The sequence below is a fragment of the Hydra vulgaris genome, chromosome 12 (assembly GCF_038396675.1).
Source record: "Hydra vulgaris chromosome 12, alternate assembly HydraT2T_AEP".
Lineage (NCBI taxonomy): Eukaryota > Metazoa > Cnidaria > Hydrozoa > Anthoathecata > Hydridae > Hydra > Hydra vulgaris.
Genome location: NC_088931.1, coordinates 14,045,668 through 14,060,258, shown reverse-complemented (window position 1 = coordinate 14,060,258; position 14,591 = coordinate 14,045,668). Strand labels below are relative to the sequence as shown.

Sequence of the window (14,591 nt, the reverse complement as noted above, 5' to 3'; positions counted from 1 at the left end):
TATTAGTAATTATTTTTGTTATGTTTGTGAGCAGCTGTGGCGCAGTGGTAGTGTACTTGCCTCAGAAACAAAGGATCTGGTTCCAGACTTGCCCAGAGGTGGGGTTTGAACTCCAAAGGTGGGGTTCAAACCCCACCTCTGGGCAAGTTTTGCAACATCGGTTTGAAAGGGGGCGTGAACTCCTGATTAAATGCTCATCTGGGGTGCTCTGTGATAAGACCGTATAGACTTCTTGGGGCACCTAAATAAAAATTTAAAAAAATATGTTTAAGCGGTTTTTTAATGTTCATTTTTATGGATTGCTGTATTGTGTTAAATTTATGTGAACATGTGTAAAATGATGATTTATGGAAGAGAATATTCATTATTTGTATTTATGTATGAAAAAAGTATTTACGTAAAAAAAACTCTTCTTTTTACATTGTTTACGTAAAAAGAAGAGTTTAATTTAGTAAAGAGGAATTAATTTGTTTACAAGAAAAAAAGATTTTTAATTTCTTGTTGTGTTAAGAGTAAGAAAACTTCATCATCTAGTACTTTTAGTTTTAAGTCTAAATAACTTTTCTAAAATGCTATTTTCATCTAGAAAATTGTACTTTAAATGGGTCAAATGTGTTTTGTTCATTTAAATAAGACAAAAAAAAAAAAGGAAAAACAGTAAATTATTTGTGAAAAATAGTCATTTCATACACCCTAATAATAATGTTTTACACTTAAATAACAGTAAGCACTACACAATGAAATTCTCCAGGCTTCAAACAAACTATGATCTTATGGTGAAAATGTTTTGCAGCTACAATACTAAGGTGCCCAGTATAAGGAGGAATCAGGGACAAAGACTCAAATCAACCTGAGGAGGCCAATGGGCTCTAGATGTACTAATGTATGATATATGTCATCACCTAGATTCTTATATATAAAAAAAATTTATGTCAATAAAGTTCATTTTTATTGAACATTTGTTTATATTCACAGTATCAAAGAAATTAAGTACATAGAATAAATGAAAATCACAAAAAATACCATCTTGACAACCCATGACCACACCTACCTGTGTGATCAAAACTACTCCTGGAGAACACATATGGCCAGATTTATATTCCCCAACCTCAATTACCTATAATTAGACAAACAACTGTTCCATCTAATTAAAAAACCATTGGGACGCCCCAGGACCATCCTTGACCACCCCTAAAATGACCACCTGTACGGTTATGACCATTCTTAGAGACCAATTATGCCCATATTTGATTTTCTTAATCTCAATTACCTATAATTAGATATACAACATGTACCCTATAATTGAATAGCCCTCAGGATATTCCATGACCATCCTTGAACACTCCTGAAAACTAAATGTGCCCAGTTTCAAATTTCCTGACTGCAATTACCTGTATTTAGACATGCAACATGTCCCATCTAGTTGAAAAACATCGGAACATCTCCGGACCACATTTGACCACCCTTAAAATGAACATTTGAGCAGTCATGACTACTTTTAAAGACCGAATATGTCCAGATCGGAATTTCCTGACTGCAATTATCTATATTTAGACATACAACATGTCCCATCTAATTTAAAAACTATCGAGACACCCCATGACCACTCTTGGCAGCTCCTAACCACATTTGTTGTCATGACCACTCTAAACTTAAAATGGAGCCCAAAAATAAAATTAATGAATAAATAAATACATATGTTTACCCACAGCTACTGTGTTTTGCCAGAATAGTGGATAAAACACTTGCTCAGCTGTGCAACAAATTATTATAGCAGTAAAAAAAATTTTCTTAAATTAATGTTCAAGAGATTTTAATTTAACATTCAAGAATTTTCTGGTGGAATAGTTCATCATTCATCATTAAATAAGATTTTTTTTTTTTTATAAATAGTTGTGTTTTTTTTGTCACGGATGTTATTTGGAAATATATTCCAAAGTTTAGGAATATAGTGGGATAATGCTCGATTACCAAAACGATTGCTGCATTTTGTTTCCTTTAATTTTAGTGTTCTTTCTGACATTGAGTAGTGAACTAAATTGCATAATGACGTTAGTGCCTCCATTATAATAAATTTGTGCATTAATAAAAGGACCTTGAAATATATTTTTCTCTAATTTTCAGCCAATGCAATTTGTTAAATTCCTGGTCATTTACATGATTTTCTATTCTAGTTTTAAATACCAATCTTCCTGCACAATTTTGAACAGACTACATTTTTTTAATAGTGACTTTTCAATTCCAAAGTAGAGGGAGTTGCAATAATTTTGCTGTGCAAATATTAGTGAACATACTATGGTGCACACCAATCTTTGTACGATAAGAATTGTTTTATTTTGGATATTTTGCTCAATATATTGTAGCAGTTTTAAACAATCTTATTTATTTGTGTTTTTAAAGATAATTCTTTGTCAAGTCACCCCTAAACTTTTATCGAGTCAACAAATCTAATGCATTCCTTGTTAATAAAAGTACCTTTAATAATAATATCTTTTTGAATGCTTGGTGTGCCATAATTAATATTTTTGTTTTCGATTGGTAATGATTCATTCATCCATTTAGATATGTATTCAAGACATTTTGGTATATCTAGGACTAGTACATTATATTGAGATGAAGGAAGGAATGCTTTTAGAGTTTGATGATCATCTGAGTATCCAAAAGTTTTAACATTGATTATGTTCAGATATTTGTATAGTGGTCTCATATAGATATTAAAGAGTTTTGGACCCAGGACTGTACCTTGTGGTGCTCTATATTTTACATTTTGGTTTTCCGAATATGAGTTACCAATTTTAACTTTTTGAGTACAGTTAACTAAAAATGATTTGAACCACTTGTGACCACTTGTGAGTCAATTATACCTATCTCACTGGTTAATATTCCAAGTAAGTTAAGGCAACACTTAGATCAAATAACATTACTACTTAAGGTGTATGTTTATTAAAGAGTTCAATTATATTATTGGTAAGCTTATGTAAAAGTGTTTTAGTTTAGTGATGTTTTTTGTATGCATATTGATGTTCTATATGAAGATTGTTTGTTGTCAGGTGGGAATCAAGGAGATTAAAAACTACTCTTTCTATTAGCTTGCTAATGAATACAAAATTAAAAACTTGGTCTGTAGTTTTTGAGTCTTCAGTATCTGTGGCAGAGTCTAACTTCTTTATTATTGAAAGTAATGTAGCACTTTTTAGACAATCCATGCTGCTTGATTCTATGGATAGGTTTACTATTTCAACCCATATATATATATATATATATATATATATATATATATATATATATATATATATATATATATATATATATATATATATATATAAATGTTTGTAAATTGTTCTGTAGTAGATATGCTGGAATCGGATCATCAGGAGAACATTTTACTCGAAATAACATTGTGATTTTGTAAACTTCTTTGTATGTCATTGGATCAAAATTTCTTAAAAACTGCTCATTATGATGTGTTTTTCTTTGTTTGGGATATTTGAAGACCAGACCTGTGTTTTCTGGTTTTTTCAGTAAAATAATTATTTAAGTTGTTAGCTAGTTCTTCGTCTGAATTGGCTGTTAGTTGTACATGTTTTTGAGTTTTATCTAGTAGCTTGTTTGCGAATGAAAATAGATTTTTACTTGTAGTGTTTTTATTTAATAGGTTATAGAAATATGTTCTTTTTTTTATATAAGCAGTTATTGTTTTTTTCCTCAGGCGTCTATATTCTTTTTTGTCACTTTCATTTTTTGTTTTGTTGTTTTTTTCCTCAGGCGTCTATATTCTTTTTTGTCACTTTCATTTTTTGTTCTCCTTAACAATTTTTCTGCTTTTCTACGTTTTTGCCTAAGTTGTATATATTCTTCGTCAAACCAAAGAGCTGTTTTGACTATTTTTATTCTTTTTATTTTCAAAGGGGCATGTTTCTGCACAATTCTGTGAACTTCCTGGTTAAATGCACTTCCGCGGTACTCTGTGACAAGACCATTAGAACTTCTGGGGCACCTAAAAAAGAAAAAAAAAATTTAATTGTTAAAGGACTGTATTTAAATTGTTTTTAAATTCCTGTATGTGATAGTTTGGTATAACTTTTTTTCTATTTTTTGTTCTACTTTAAAATCGGTGAGAAAATGATCACTCAAATTTAAGTCTGTTACAGCGAGCATAACTACTGATATTTCATCTGGCTTGTTTATTACTACATCTAGTATGTGTTCCATTTTATGAGTTGGTTCTTTGGCATGTTGTGTTAGATTTAGTACATCTAGTATTTCTTTGAAACTTATGCTAAATAGTTCTTTAGTATCTAAGTGTATGTTTATATCACCCACTATAATGTATTTGCAACCTGTTGATGCTATCGTTTTAAGTAAATCCATGAATTCATCCAGAAATGTTATGTGAGAGACAAATATTAGTCTATAAATGCAAATTAAAATTAGTGATCTTTTGGCTGCCGTAATTTTAACACACACATCTTCAAAAGAGTGAAACTGTTTATTTGGTAGTTGTTTGTGCTTAATTGATTGTTTTAATAAAATTCCTACCCCGCCACCTTTTTCTTTACCTCTTTCTTTTCTTATTTTGTGCTGAAAAAGCACAAAATAAGAAAAGAAAGAGATAAAGAAAAAGGTGTTTTTCTCTCTCAAGTGAAGGACATTTAATATCAAATGCACAATGAAAATTATCATTTTTGTCTAAAACACAGTTAACACATTTTTTATCCATTGAAGAGCACAGATCAGTTCGATGTTTTTCGCTACATTTAGCACATATATCGGTTCTTGTTTCTTGCATTCCTTTGCAAATTTCCAAAGCTTTGATAGTTAAAACAACGCACTACATAGAGTTTGTCATATATTATGCAAGAAGTTAATCCAAGTGTTACTTTGTTTTTAAAACATCGATAACCTTCTTGTAATATTTTACTTACTTTCGCAAACACTTGAAACATTGATGGTTTATTTTTATCGGTTTGATAGCTTCTATTTTAAAATGATCTTTGGTGTTGTTCGCCTTGCTAAATTCTTGGATAAAACTGTTTTGTGTGTGCAGCATAATAACAACTTCATTCCTTAGGTAAATCACTGATAATAATTTTTTGCATGTTTAATTGGTATGAATATTTATTTATTATTTGATTAGAGTTTTCACTGTATTTAACCTTTCTTTGTTGAACCATAAGTTATTATTTTTAGATTTAGTATCACTTGAGCATTTTTTTAACAGTTGTTTTATTTCATTGAGCTCTGTTTTGATTTCTGTAACATTAGATTCTAGAGTGTTCAGCCTCAATGCTTCTAATTTAGATTTATTTTGAGGTTGGTTAGGCAGACATCACAAAGGGAGAAGGGAATTTGAAACTGTGGTTTTGTTCGCTACTTTATCTTCTTTTGAAATAGATGGGCAAGCAACATGAAACCTAGATTTGCATTCAAAACATTGAACATTTTCTGTTAGTGATGCTGTATTTTGGTAGGTAGGACAATCACAATTGTCTAATTTACTGTTAATCAACATTTTTTGGATTTATTTCTTGATGTCTTTTATGAGAGTGAAACACTTTTTAAAAGGAGAGCTACCACCTTTTTGCAGTGGATTATCTCCGGGTGAGATCTATTAAATGTTATTATTGCCTAAAACTTATTATACAGAGACTAAAATGTTTCAGTATGTGTTTTGTTCCGTTTTTTTCCAAAAATGAAATTCGTGGCCCAAAAAACCCCTATAAACATGTATCATATGTCTATATTTAATCCAGAAATAGTTTTGCCATTTTTAGACAATTCTAGCCCACTCTGTTGTGGGGAGGGAATGAGGGTCAATATTTTGAACTTTTAGCATACGTACTATATGGACGACCCCATTTTTCTGTCATTCAAAAAAAAAACAAAGTCTTTAGGAAATATGGATGGGTTTTTATGATGTTTCAAAGAAAATGAATTCAATTTTTTACTGCACCTATTTCTTTTTGAAAGCACTGTATTTATTATAATTTAATATATATATATATATATATATATATATATATATATATATATATATATATATATATATATATATATATATATATATATATATATATATATGTATGTATATATAAATATATACATATATATATGTGAGTGTATGTGTGTGTTTGTGTGTGTGTGTGTGTGTGTGTGTGTATGTGTGTGTGTATACACACACACACACACACACACACACACACACACACACACACACACACACACACACACACACATATATATATATATATATATTTATATATATACATATGTGTGTGTATGTAAGTTTAAGTATTTTGAGCATTTATTATAACTTTTTAATTTATTTATTATTATTATTTAATTTTTTAATTTATTCATTATTATTTATTTAATTTTTTGATATATTCATTATTATGTATTTAATTTTTTTTTCTTAATACACTTTAAATGTATACAATAAATAATACAATAAATATTAATCTTACCTAAAAGTTGTATTTATCATCAACAGTTTAGTGTTTAAGCCAAGAAGTATATATAATAAAAAATAAATTTATTTGTTGGTGTTGTTTCATTTTAGAAAACGAACTATTCGAGACATAATTGTGTTAGTTCTTTCAATATTAGCCTGGGTGACTGGCATGTTTTGTTTTATTAATAACAATAACTTTCTTCCACAGTTTTTGTTTTGCATTTTTTTATGTAGTTTAGTAAGTTGTTTTTCTTGCTTATTTAACAAATTATGATATGTGAATAAATGGTTATGCGAATAATTTTAATATTGTTTTATTGATATTAAAATCATTGTACACCTAAAATATTTTATCTTGTATATATATAAATATATATATATATATATATATATATATATATCATATTTTTATTTTATACTTATGTTTGGCTATTTTTATTTTTTCCAAATCTTAATTTATATTTAACAATTTTTTTAAATTTAGGTTGTCATTATATCACTGTATTCAAAACAAGTAAGTTTTTGCTTTTATATGTATAAATGTTAATTCATCTCCCCAAGGCCAAGAAAGCCACTACAGCCAAGGAGGCTACATTTATTGTGGTTACAACCCTCTCTCAACTCTATAACTCTAAAATACGAACCTTGACAAACAAGGTTTCCACGTAGTGAAACAAGTTGAGTGCAATGCTACCAGAGACGTGGGGATTGAACTTGGAATTTTTCACTTGTGAAACAAGCGCTCTATCACTACTACAAAGTATATATAAATAAATATAAATATTTATATATATATATATATATATATATATATATATATATATATATATATATATATACGTGTGTGTGTGTATATATCTTATACTGCTGGTTTAGATGAGCAGTCTGATGCAACCCTCTGAATTAGGAAAAATGATGTTGGCAATAATTTGTCGACCTCAATCTTTTAGAGGTTGGCATCAGGTCGGCCAAAAAAATTTGATAAAAATATATATATATATATTATTATATATATACCTGACAACATGGTGAGTGTCATATATTACCAAAAATATTTCTTACTCAAAAGAAGCAATATTTTATAGAAAGTTTTTAAAAAAAAACTTTTAAATAACATTCTTTTTTTTTAATTTATTGTAAAAAATACTAACATTAAAAAAAAAAAAAACTTTTAAATAACATTCTTTTTTTTTTTAATTTATTGTAAAAAACGCTAACATTTTTTAACAAAAATTAACCTTTCAAAAATTAATCAATACCTTTGCTAAGAAGGTTACATTTGAAAAAGATTGTTGTTAATGAAATCTCTATAAAATTTCTCTTTTTTTGAGGTCCAGCATGATATACTTTAGGAGAAAAATATTTTTGGTCCTGCACAAGACACCCACCATGCCATTGGGTGTCTTGGTGCAGGATTTTTTTTTAGAACCAGCTCTAATAATAATTTTTAAATAATTAGGTTACAAAAGTTCATCATTTTTTTTTTAAAGCAAGCTAAATTAAATACAACATTTTTTTCTAAAGCCTAACACCCATAATTTCACATTTAGGTAGACAGACTTCCATAGTCATTTTTTTAATTCAAGCATGATATTATGGAAAAGATTAATGCAATTTTTTACAATCATGCGACCTTCATTACATTTTTACCAATCGAATATTCTTTTTTTTTTGCTACTTGTCTAATTGCAAGTAACTGTTAAAAGACTTTGCATAATTAAATATCAGTAACTGTTGAAAAACAAAATTACACTTTATAACTTATTGAGTTACTTATTTAGTGGTTGTTTATTTTTCTTATACTAATTTATCTAATTTTGATTTATGATAAAGCAAAGAAAAACTTTTGAAAAAGTAGACGACAATCAAGATGCATACAGTGCTTTTGAACAACACAATATGATGTTAGAAAAGCAGAAAAAGGAAAAAGAACTGGATCTGCAAAATAAACTTCTTTTAGCTAAAAAATATGCAGACAAATGGCGCTATCAGATACCAGTAAGTAATTTTATTGTGTAGAGTATTTATATAATTATTTGCATAAGTTTAGTGACTTTTTTGTAATAGTATTATTATATAGAATACGAAAATTAAACACTTTTTTATTTTTCAAGTGTGCATTATTTTCAGCTTCTTTTTTGTGTTAAAAGTTTTTATAAAAAGGTTGTTGTATCTTCAAGTCTTTTTTGAGCTTAGAAGAAAATAAGAGTTGATCATATATTTCTGTTCACCTCTTCAAAGCTCCAGATTTTTTATTTGCAACTCTCTTAACTCTTTACTTGTTTAAAACTACTAGTTACCTTTGTCTCTTAACTACTAGTTAACACCTTTGTCTCTTAACCACTGGTTAACACCTTTGTCTCTTTACTAGTTGACACCTTTGTCTCTTAACTACTAGTTGACACCTTTGTCTCTTAACTACTAGTTAACACCTTTGTCTCTTAACTACTAGTTAACACCTTTGTCTCTTAACTACTAGTTAACACCTTTGTCTCTTAACTACTAGTTGACACCTTTGTCTCTTAACTACTAGTTAACACCTTTGTCTCTTAACTACTAGTTGACACCTTTGTCTCTTAACTACTAGTTAACACCTTTGTCTCTTAACTACTAGTTGACACCTTTGTCTCTTAACTACTAGTTAACACCTTTGTCTCTTAACTACTAGTTAACACCTTTGTCTCAAATTGATTGTCTCTTAAAATTGTCTGTTAATTAAATTGTTATATAAATTATTATTTTTTTAACATATTTACCTCTCCAAACCCATTGGCACCACTGAAGTTGAAGCTTTTTTTTTTCTTGTCATTTTTTTACTTTTTTTTCTTATTTTTGTTGCAACATTCTCTCAACTATTTAACTCCAAAATAAAAGCTTTGACAAACAAGGTGTGTTAAAAAACAAGTTGAACCGAACAATTTTTTTAAACCATATTGTTTTTTTTCAATACTTTATACAATTGCATTGTTTAACATTTTAAATGTTTTAAACTGTCGTGTCACCATCAGTTGCCAAGTGCCATGTCACCATCAATTGTCAAGTGCCATGTCACATCAGTTGTCAAGTGCCATGTCACCATCAGTTGTCAAGTGCCATGTCACCATCAGTTGTGGTTACATTAAAAGCATTGTTTTGTTTTTTCATCATCATTCTACAGTATTTTGATTTAAACGTCCATCAAGTAATTATGTAAAAATACACTAGATAACAAAGAATACACCAACCTTATTTTTGTTATTATTTAAACTTGACCTCCATTGGACATTAAATTTGTTTTAAATTAACAACTGTATTTTTTTTAGTCTAAAGTTTGGTCATTAATTCAGATTGTTTTACTAGCAGCAGATTGCTGATGAGGTTTTCATCCAACAGATAATTTCTGTTTTGATCTGAAAAATTGTGTTTCTGGCCAAATAGCAATATTAACATTAACAGTATTAGAATTTTTCTTTCTTGTATTCTAAAATGCTCATTAGGTTTAGTTGACAAATTTCATAAATATTAAACACAGCATTAACTGCACCATAATTGCACTTTCAAACCTTACAATAATTTCTTTTATCCATCATAAAAGTTGTTCTATTGTGAATCTGACAACTTTTAATTTATTTCATTTACATTAAGGCTCTTTAGAAAAAGTTTTTTGCAAATCTAATTGCAGCTAGTATCGTTAATAAAATGGTTAGATTTGCATGTATAGAGCTTTCAGTTTATTAACATTATGCAACACATAATAGTTATTTTTAACTATACTTTTCAGGGAAGTCGGGAAAAAGTAATGGTCAGAAAATAATACGTTTAGCCACCTAAGTGTAGCTACCATTAAACTATATCACTAAAAAAAAAAAGGAGCCCAGCGCATTAAAATAAAATAATCGTTTTAAATATTTATCTGAATACTATTGTATGCAAAAATGAATCAGAATTATATATTTTTTTCAAGATTTTAAATTTTTTTGTCTATGTTTTAAATTATTTTTTTTTTTTATAGATTTTAAAGCATTTTTTTTTTAAATAAGTAATTATTTTGAGTAAATTTTGGTTTTGAATTAATAAAATTAATTTAAAAGAATTTAATAAAATGAAGAAAAAATTATTTACTACATTTTACATGTTTTTTTTTTCCAGCGAGAAAAACTTGTAATTATAATTCGAGTCAATGGTTTGGAGCTAGCTAGTGTATCTTTCAAAAATGGTATACCTTTTATGAGCCTAAACGAAAAGGAAGGCAAAAAGGAAGAAGCTAGTAATGATTACTTAAAAATCAATGAGGCGGACGATGAAAATATTTATAAAATTGAAACTTTGAATGAAAGTGTAGATAATGAAGAGGAAGAAAGAAGCGGGAATAATGAAGACAATGACCTTGACTACATTGATAATGATGATGACCATGATATTGACGATAATGACGTTGACCACAATGATGAAATTAACTTTGACCGCGACAACGATGACGAAAACGATCGGGATATTGACGACGAACGCGACATTGACGACGATCGCGATATTGACGACGACCAAGATGTTGATGATGAACAAGATATTGATGAAGATGAAAATAATGAAAAAAATAATGGTGATAATGATAATGATGATCATGATGATGGTAATGATAGTAATAATGATGACGATGATGATAATGATGTCGATGATGACGGTGATGATAATGATGATGATGATCATGATGATCATGATGATAATGATAATGATGCTAATGACAATGATAAAATTGAAAATGTCGAAAATGATAATGAAGATTTTATTAATAGTTTAAACATCGAAACGGAGAGATCGAGTTCAAAAAGTAAATTGGCAAATTATCCTGATCTTGTATAAAATTTATTCAAATACGTTTAATTTTTTTATTATGCAGTTTTATTTATTATTGTGTTACTGAAAATATTTTAATAATAAGTCTTTTTAAATTATTATGGTAATAAATATCGTTATAAATTATTATAATATCTTATAAATAGTATTAAAAGAAATCTTAAAAAAAAATTAAAACAATTAATTTCTGACCCCCCCCCCCCCCTCAAATTTTTCATTGGCATGTTTAAGTTGCTCTGTTGAAAATATTTTTAAACATTTTAATAGTTTGTTGTTATTATCTGGAAGAATGTTCTTTTAAGAACCAGAAACTAAATTTTCCTGCGTAATATTAATACCGCGTATATTTTCTCGCCATTTATTATCCTCGTGTTTTAAGACAGTCTAAAAACTGTGATTCAACAATGCCTGGACTAATTGGCCAGATAAATCACCAGACCTTAATTGTGTTGACCATGTATGAACAAGGCTTCAGAAGAGCGTTTTTAAAAATCCCAAACCCCAAAATCGCTAATAATTTATCACAAGAGTTCAAAAAGAATGAGCTTCCATCACCTAAGAAGAAATGCTTGAAAATTTACGCGCCAGAATTTTGGAATGTTCGGGTAAAAATGGTGGAATAACTCACTACTGATCAGCAACATTGTTCTAAAGATTTTGAGATGAAATAAATAAAAAGTATTAACTAACAACTGAGTTACAGTCATTTATAAAAGGACACTAAGGGGGCAGAAATTTATTTTTTATATAAATGTATGGAATATAAATTAAATTTTTACTACTTGCCTGAAGATTGTGGTAACACATGAAACTCAGTTACCATATTAAATTATATTATAAACATTAGCATTTAGCTAATTCTAGTTCTGCGGGTAACAGTAACATATACTCTCTCTCTCTCTCTCTCTCTCTCTCTCTCTCTCTCTCTCTCTATATATATATATATATATATATATATATATATATATATATATATATATATATATATATATATTATATATATATACCACCCTAATATATATATATTAGGGTGGTGCTTAAAACCCTGAAAATATTTTTTATAAGCTTACTTCTTTAGTTTAGTATTGTTTTACTAAATAGAGCACATATACAGGATGTGAGGAGACATTTCTTGTTTTGTTTTGAGCAATGCCGTCGTCAGGGGTGCATGTGGGTCTTTTTTTTTTTAACTCAATACCTCAACCCCCTCCTCCGGTAAAGTTTATTTAGGACGGCTCTAGTTTTGAGCATCACTCTAATATATATTCTATATTTATTGTTACTTAATGTTGAACCGACCTACAAGTCTTTTTTTATCAAAAAACTGACCTCTATTAAGGAAACTATGATAGAATAATTATTTAATATTTTTCAGTATACAAGACGAACTAGTTATTTTATCTGCAAAATGCGCTAAGTCACAAAAATAAAAAAATTGAAATAATTACATTTCTACATTCTAGATACTGAAATCTATAATCTATTTAAATATTAGATCTAATAAAAGACTCTAGGTCCTAAAAATATTTAGGGACAATATCACATCATTTTCAAAACACGCTAAGTCAAACAGGGTTACAGCTTCAAAAACGTACTTAGTCCGCAGCGAATCAGATGACGTAATGATTTTTTAGCAACCAATAAAAATAGTGTTTATATTTAAATTAGCGCACTTTTTGTTGGCGCTTCAAGTTTTACTTAATATTCACATAGAAAAAAATGACTGAAATTACACAAGATTTTATATCTGTTAGAGAAATAGTATGCCACTGTCTTACTAAGGGTAACGCCAGGAAAAGAAAACAATTTTAAAAGCAAGTAGTGCATTTTTACATTATGAATATTATAAGTTTTTTTCAAACAGAATCAGCAAGCTTATTACAGTAGACAACTATACATATTTTACTTTGGGTGTTGTAGAAAATAAAAATAACATTAAATCAAGATAATGTCACTATCTATATTTGGAATGAGAATGATTTCAAAAAGAATAGTTCTTTCTGTTCCAGTGCAGTATTTGACAAGCTCTGAATTACAAACATTGGTGGCTTAGATTTAATCACAAGAGGATCACTTAAAAATGTTAAAATCCAAAGAGAACCAAATTTTAAATTTTTTCTGAACAGTCCTCAGAGTTTTTCAAAGAGAGGGCGTGACTGTTTTTCTTGCCCATCTCAGATTCAGAAAGGAGTCCCAGTTGCAGATGCTAAAAAAAAAAGATATCAAATGTTTAATTCTTGCGCATGCAGGAGTGAACTGGGAGCAGGATAATCGTTTTAATTTTTTTTACAGTATTGTTAGTGATGCACAAAATTAACTAACACAATTTTCTTTGGAGCGCTAATCAGGTGTGGGCTAGTTTTCCTTCGATTTCTCAAAATCAGTTAGGACTTAGAGCGTTTTGTAGATGAGCTCCTCATTTATGGTAAAATAAAATTAAAATGTTTTTTATAACATAATATCAATGTATTTTAATGAAAAAAGAGAGTGATATTATACCGTTTGCTATATTTAAGAAGAATACAATAATAAATAACCTATTCTAAAAATTTGCTCAAAGTGTTATTAGAAACTTCAGGATTCATCTTTCGAAATTTGTCTACTACATGTAAAACATTGTTTCTGCCCTATATATTTAGTAAAAAAGTTATTAAAGTCTATAATTAATTTTACCACTCGTTCTGCAGTAGTTCTCGCTCAGAACCAAGAGGTTCGTGCTTTAATGCCAAACACAATAAGCGTTATTGGTTAGAAGGCTCAAAAACAATAAGCGTTATTGGTTAGAAAGAGGCGTGAACTTCCTATTTAAATGCCCTTCTAGGTGCTCTGTGATAAAACCTAGTACTTAGAGGAAGGGGGGATCTGCAAAATGCGTTCAATAAAGTAATAAGAGTACACAGTGGGCCGGATATTAGACATACGGTAGACAAAATTATTTTGATCTTTTTTTTTTTTACTAAAATCCTTTAAATGTCCAAACAATCACTTTGCATTAAGATATATTTACTTTTATAAATTTTAGTTAAATAGTTGCTAATACTAAAAATTACTTAACAAACTTTATAAAACTTTAAAAACGCGGATTTTTAATTTTCAAATTTGAAATCCTATAACTTCGTAAAAATATAGAAATGAATAACAATCTCTTCTGATGGAATATACTTAAAAAAAAAATTGATGCAACAAACTTTAAAAATAAAAATGCGCGCTTCAGAAAAAATGAAAATTTATCACTAGATTTGAAACTCTTTTATCGATATTATTGAATAATAGATTTGAAGTATATAGATAAATATATAGAAAA

The 14,591-nt window shown here is 28.5% G+C and overlaps 1 protein-coding gene across 2 annotated transcripts in view; it reads left to right on the top strand.

The window, feature by feature from the left end:
- Positions 1-11,413, top strand: part of LOC101237879 (uncharacterized) — a 69,853-nt gene extending 58,440 nt beyond the window's left edge. For both annotated transcript variants that reach the window (XM_065812267.1, XM_065812268.1), the window contains 4 exons: positions 6,563-6,692; positions 6,939-6,968; positions 8,288-8,452; positions 10,583-11,413. In XM_065812267.1, coding sequence (XP_065668339.1) covers positions 6,563-6,692; positions 6,939-6,968; positions 8,288-8,452; positions 10,583-11,293 — 1,036 coding nt within the window. In that variant the 3' untranslated portion in view covers positions 11,294-11,413. The remainder of the gene's footprint in view (positions 1-6,562; positions 6,693-6,938; positions 6,969-8,287; positions 8,453-10,582) is intronic.
- The last annotated feature ends 3,178 nt before the right edge of the window (positions 11,414-14,591 follow it).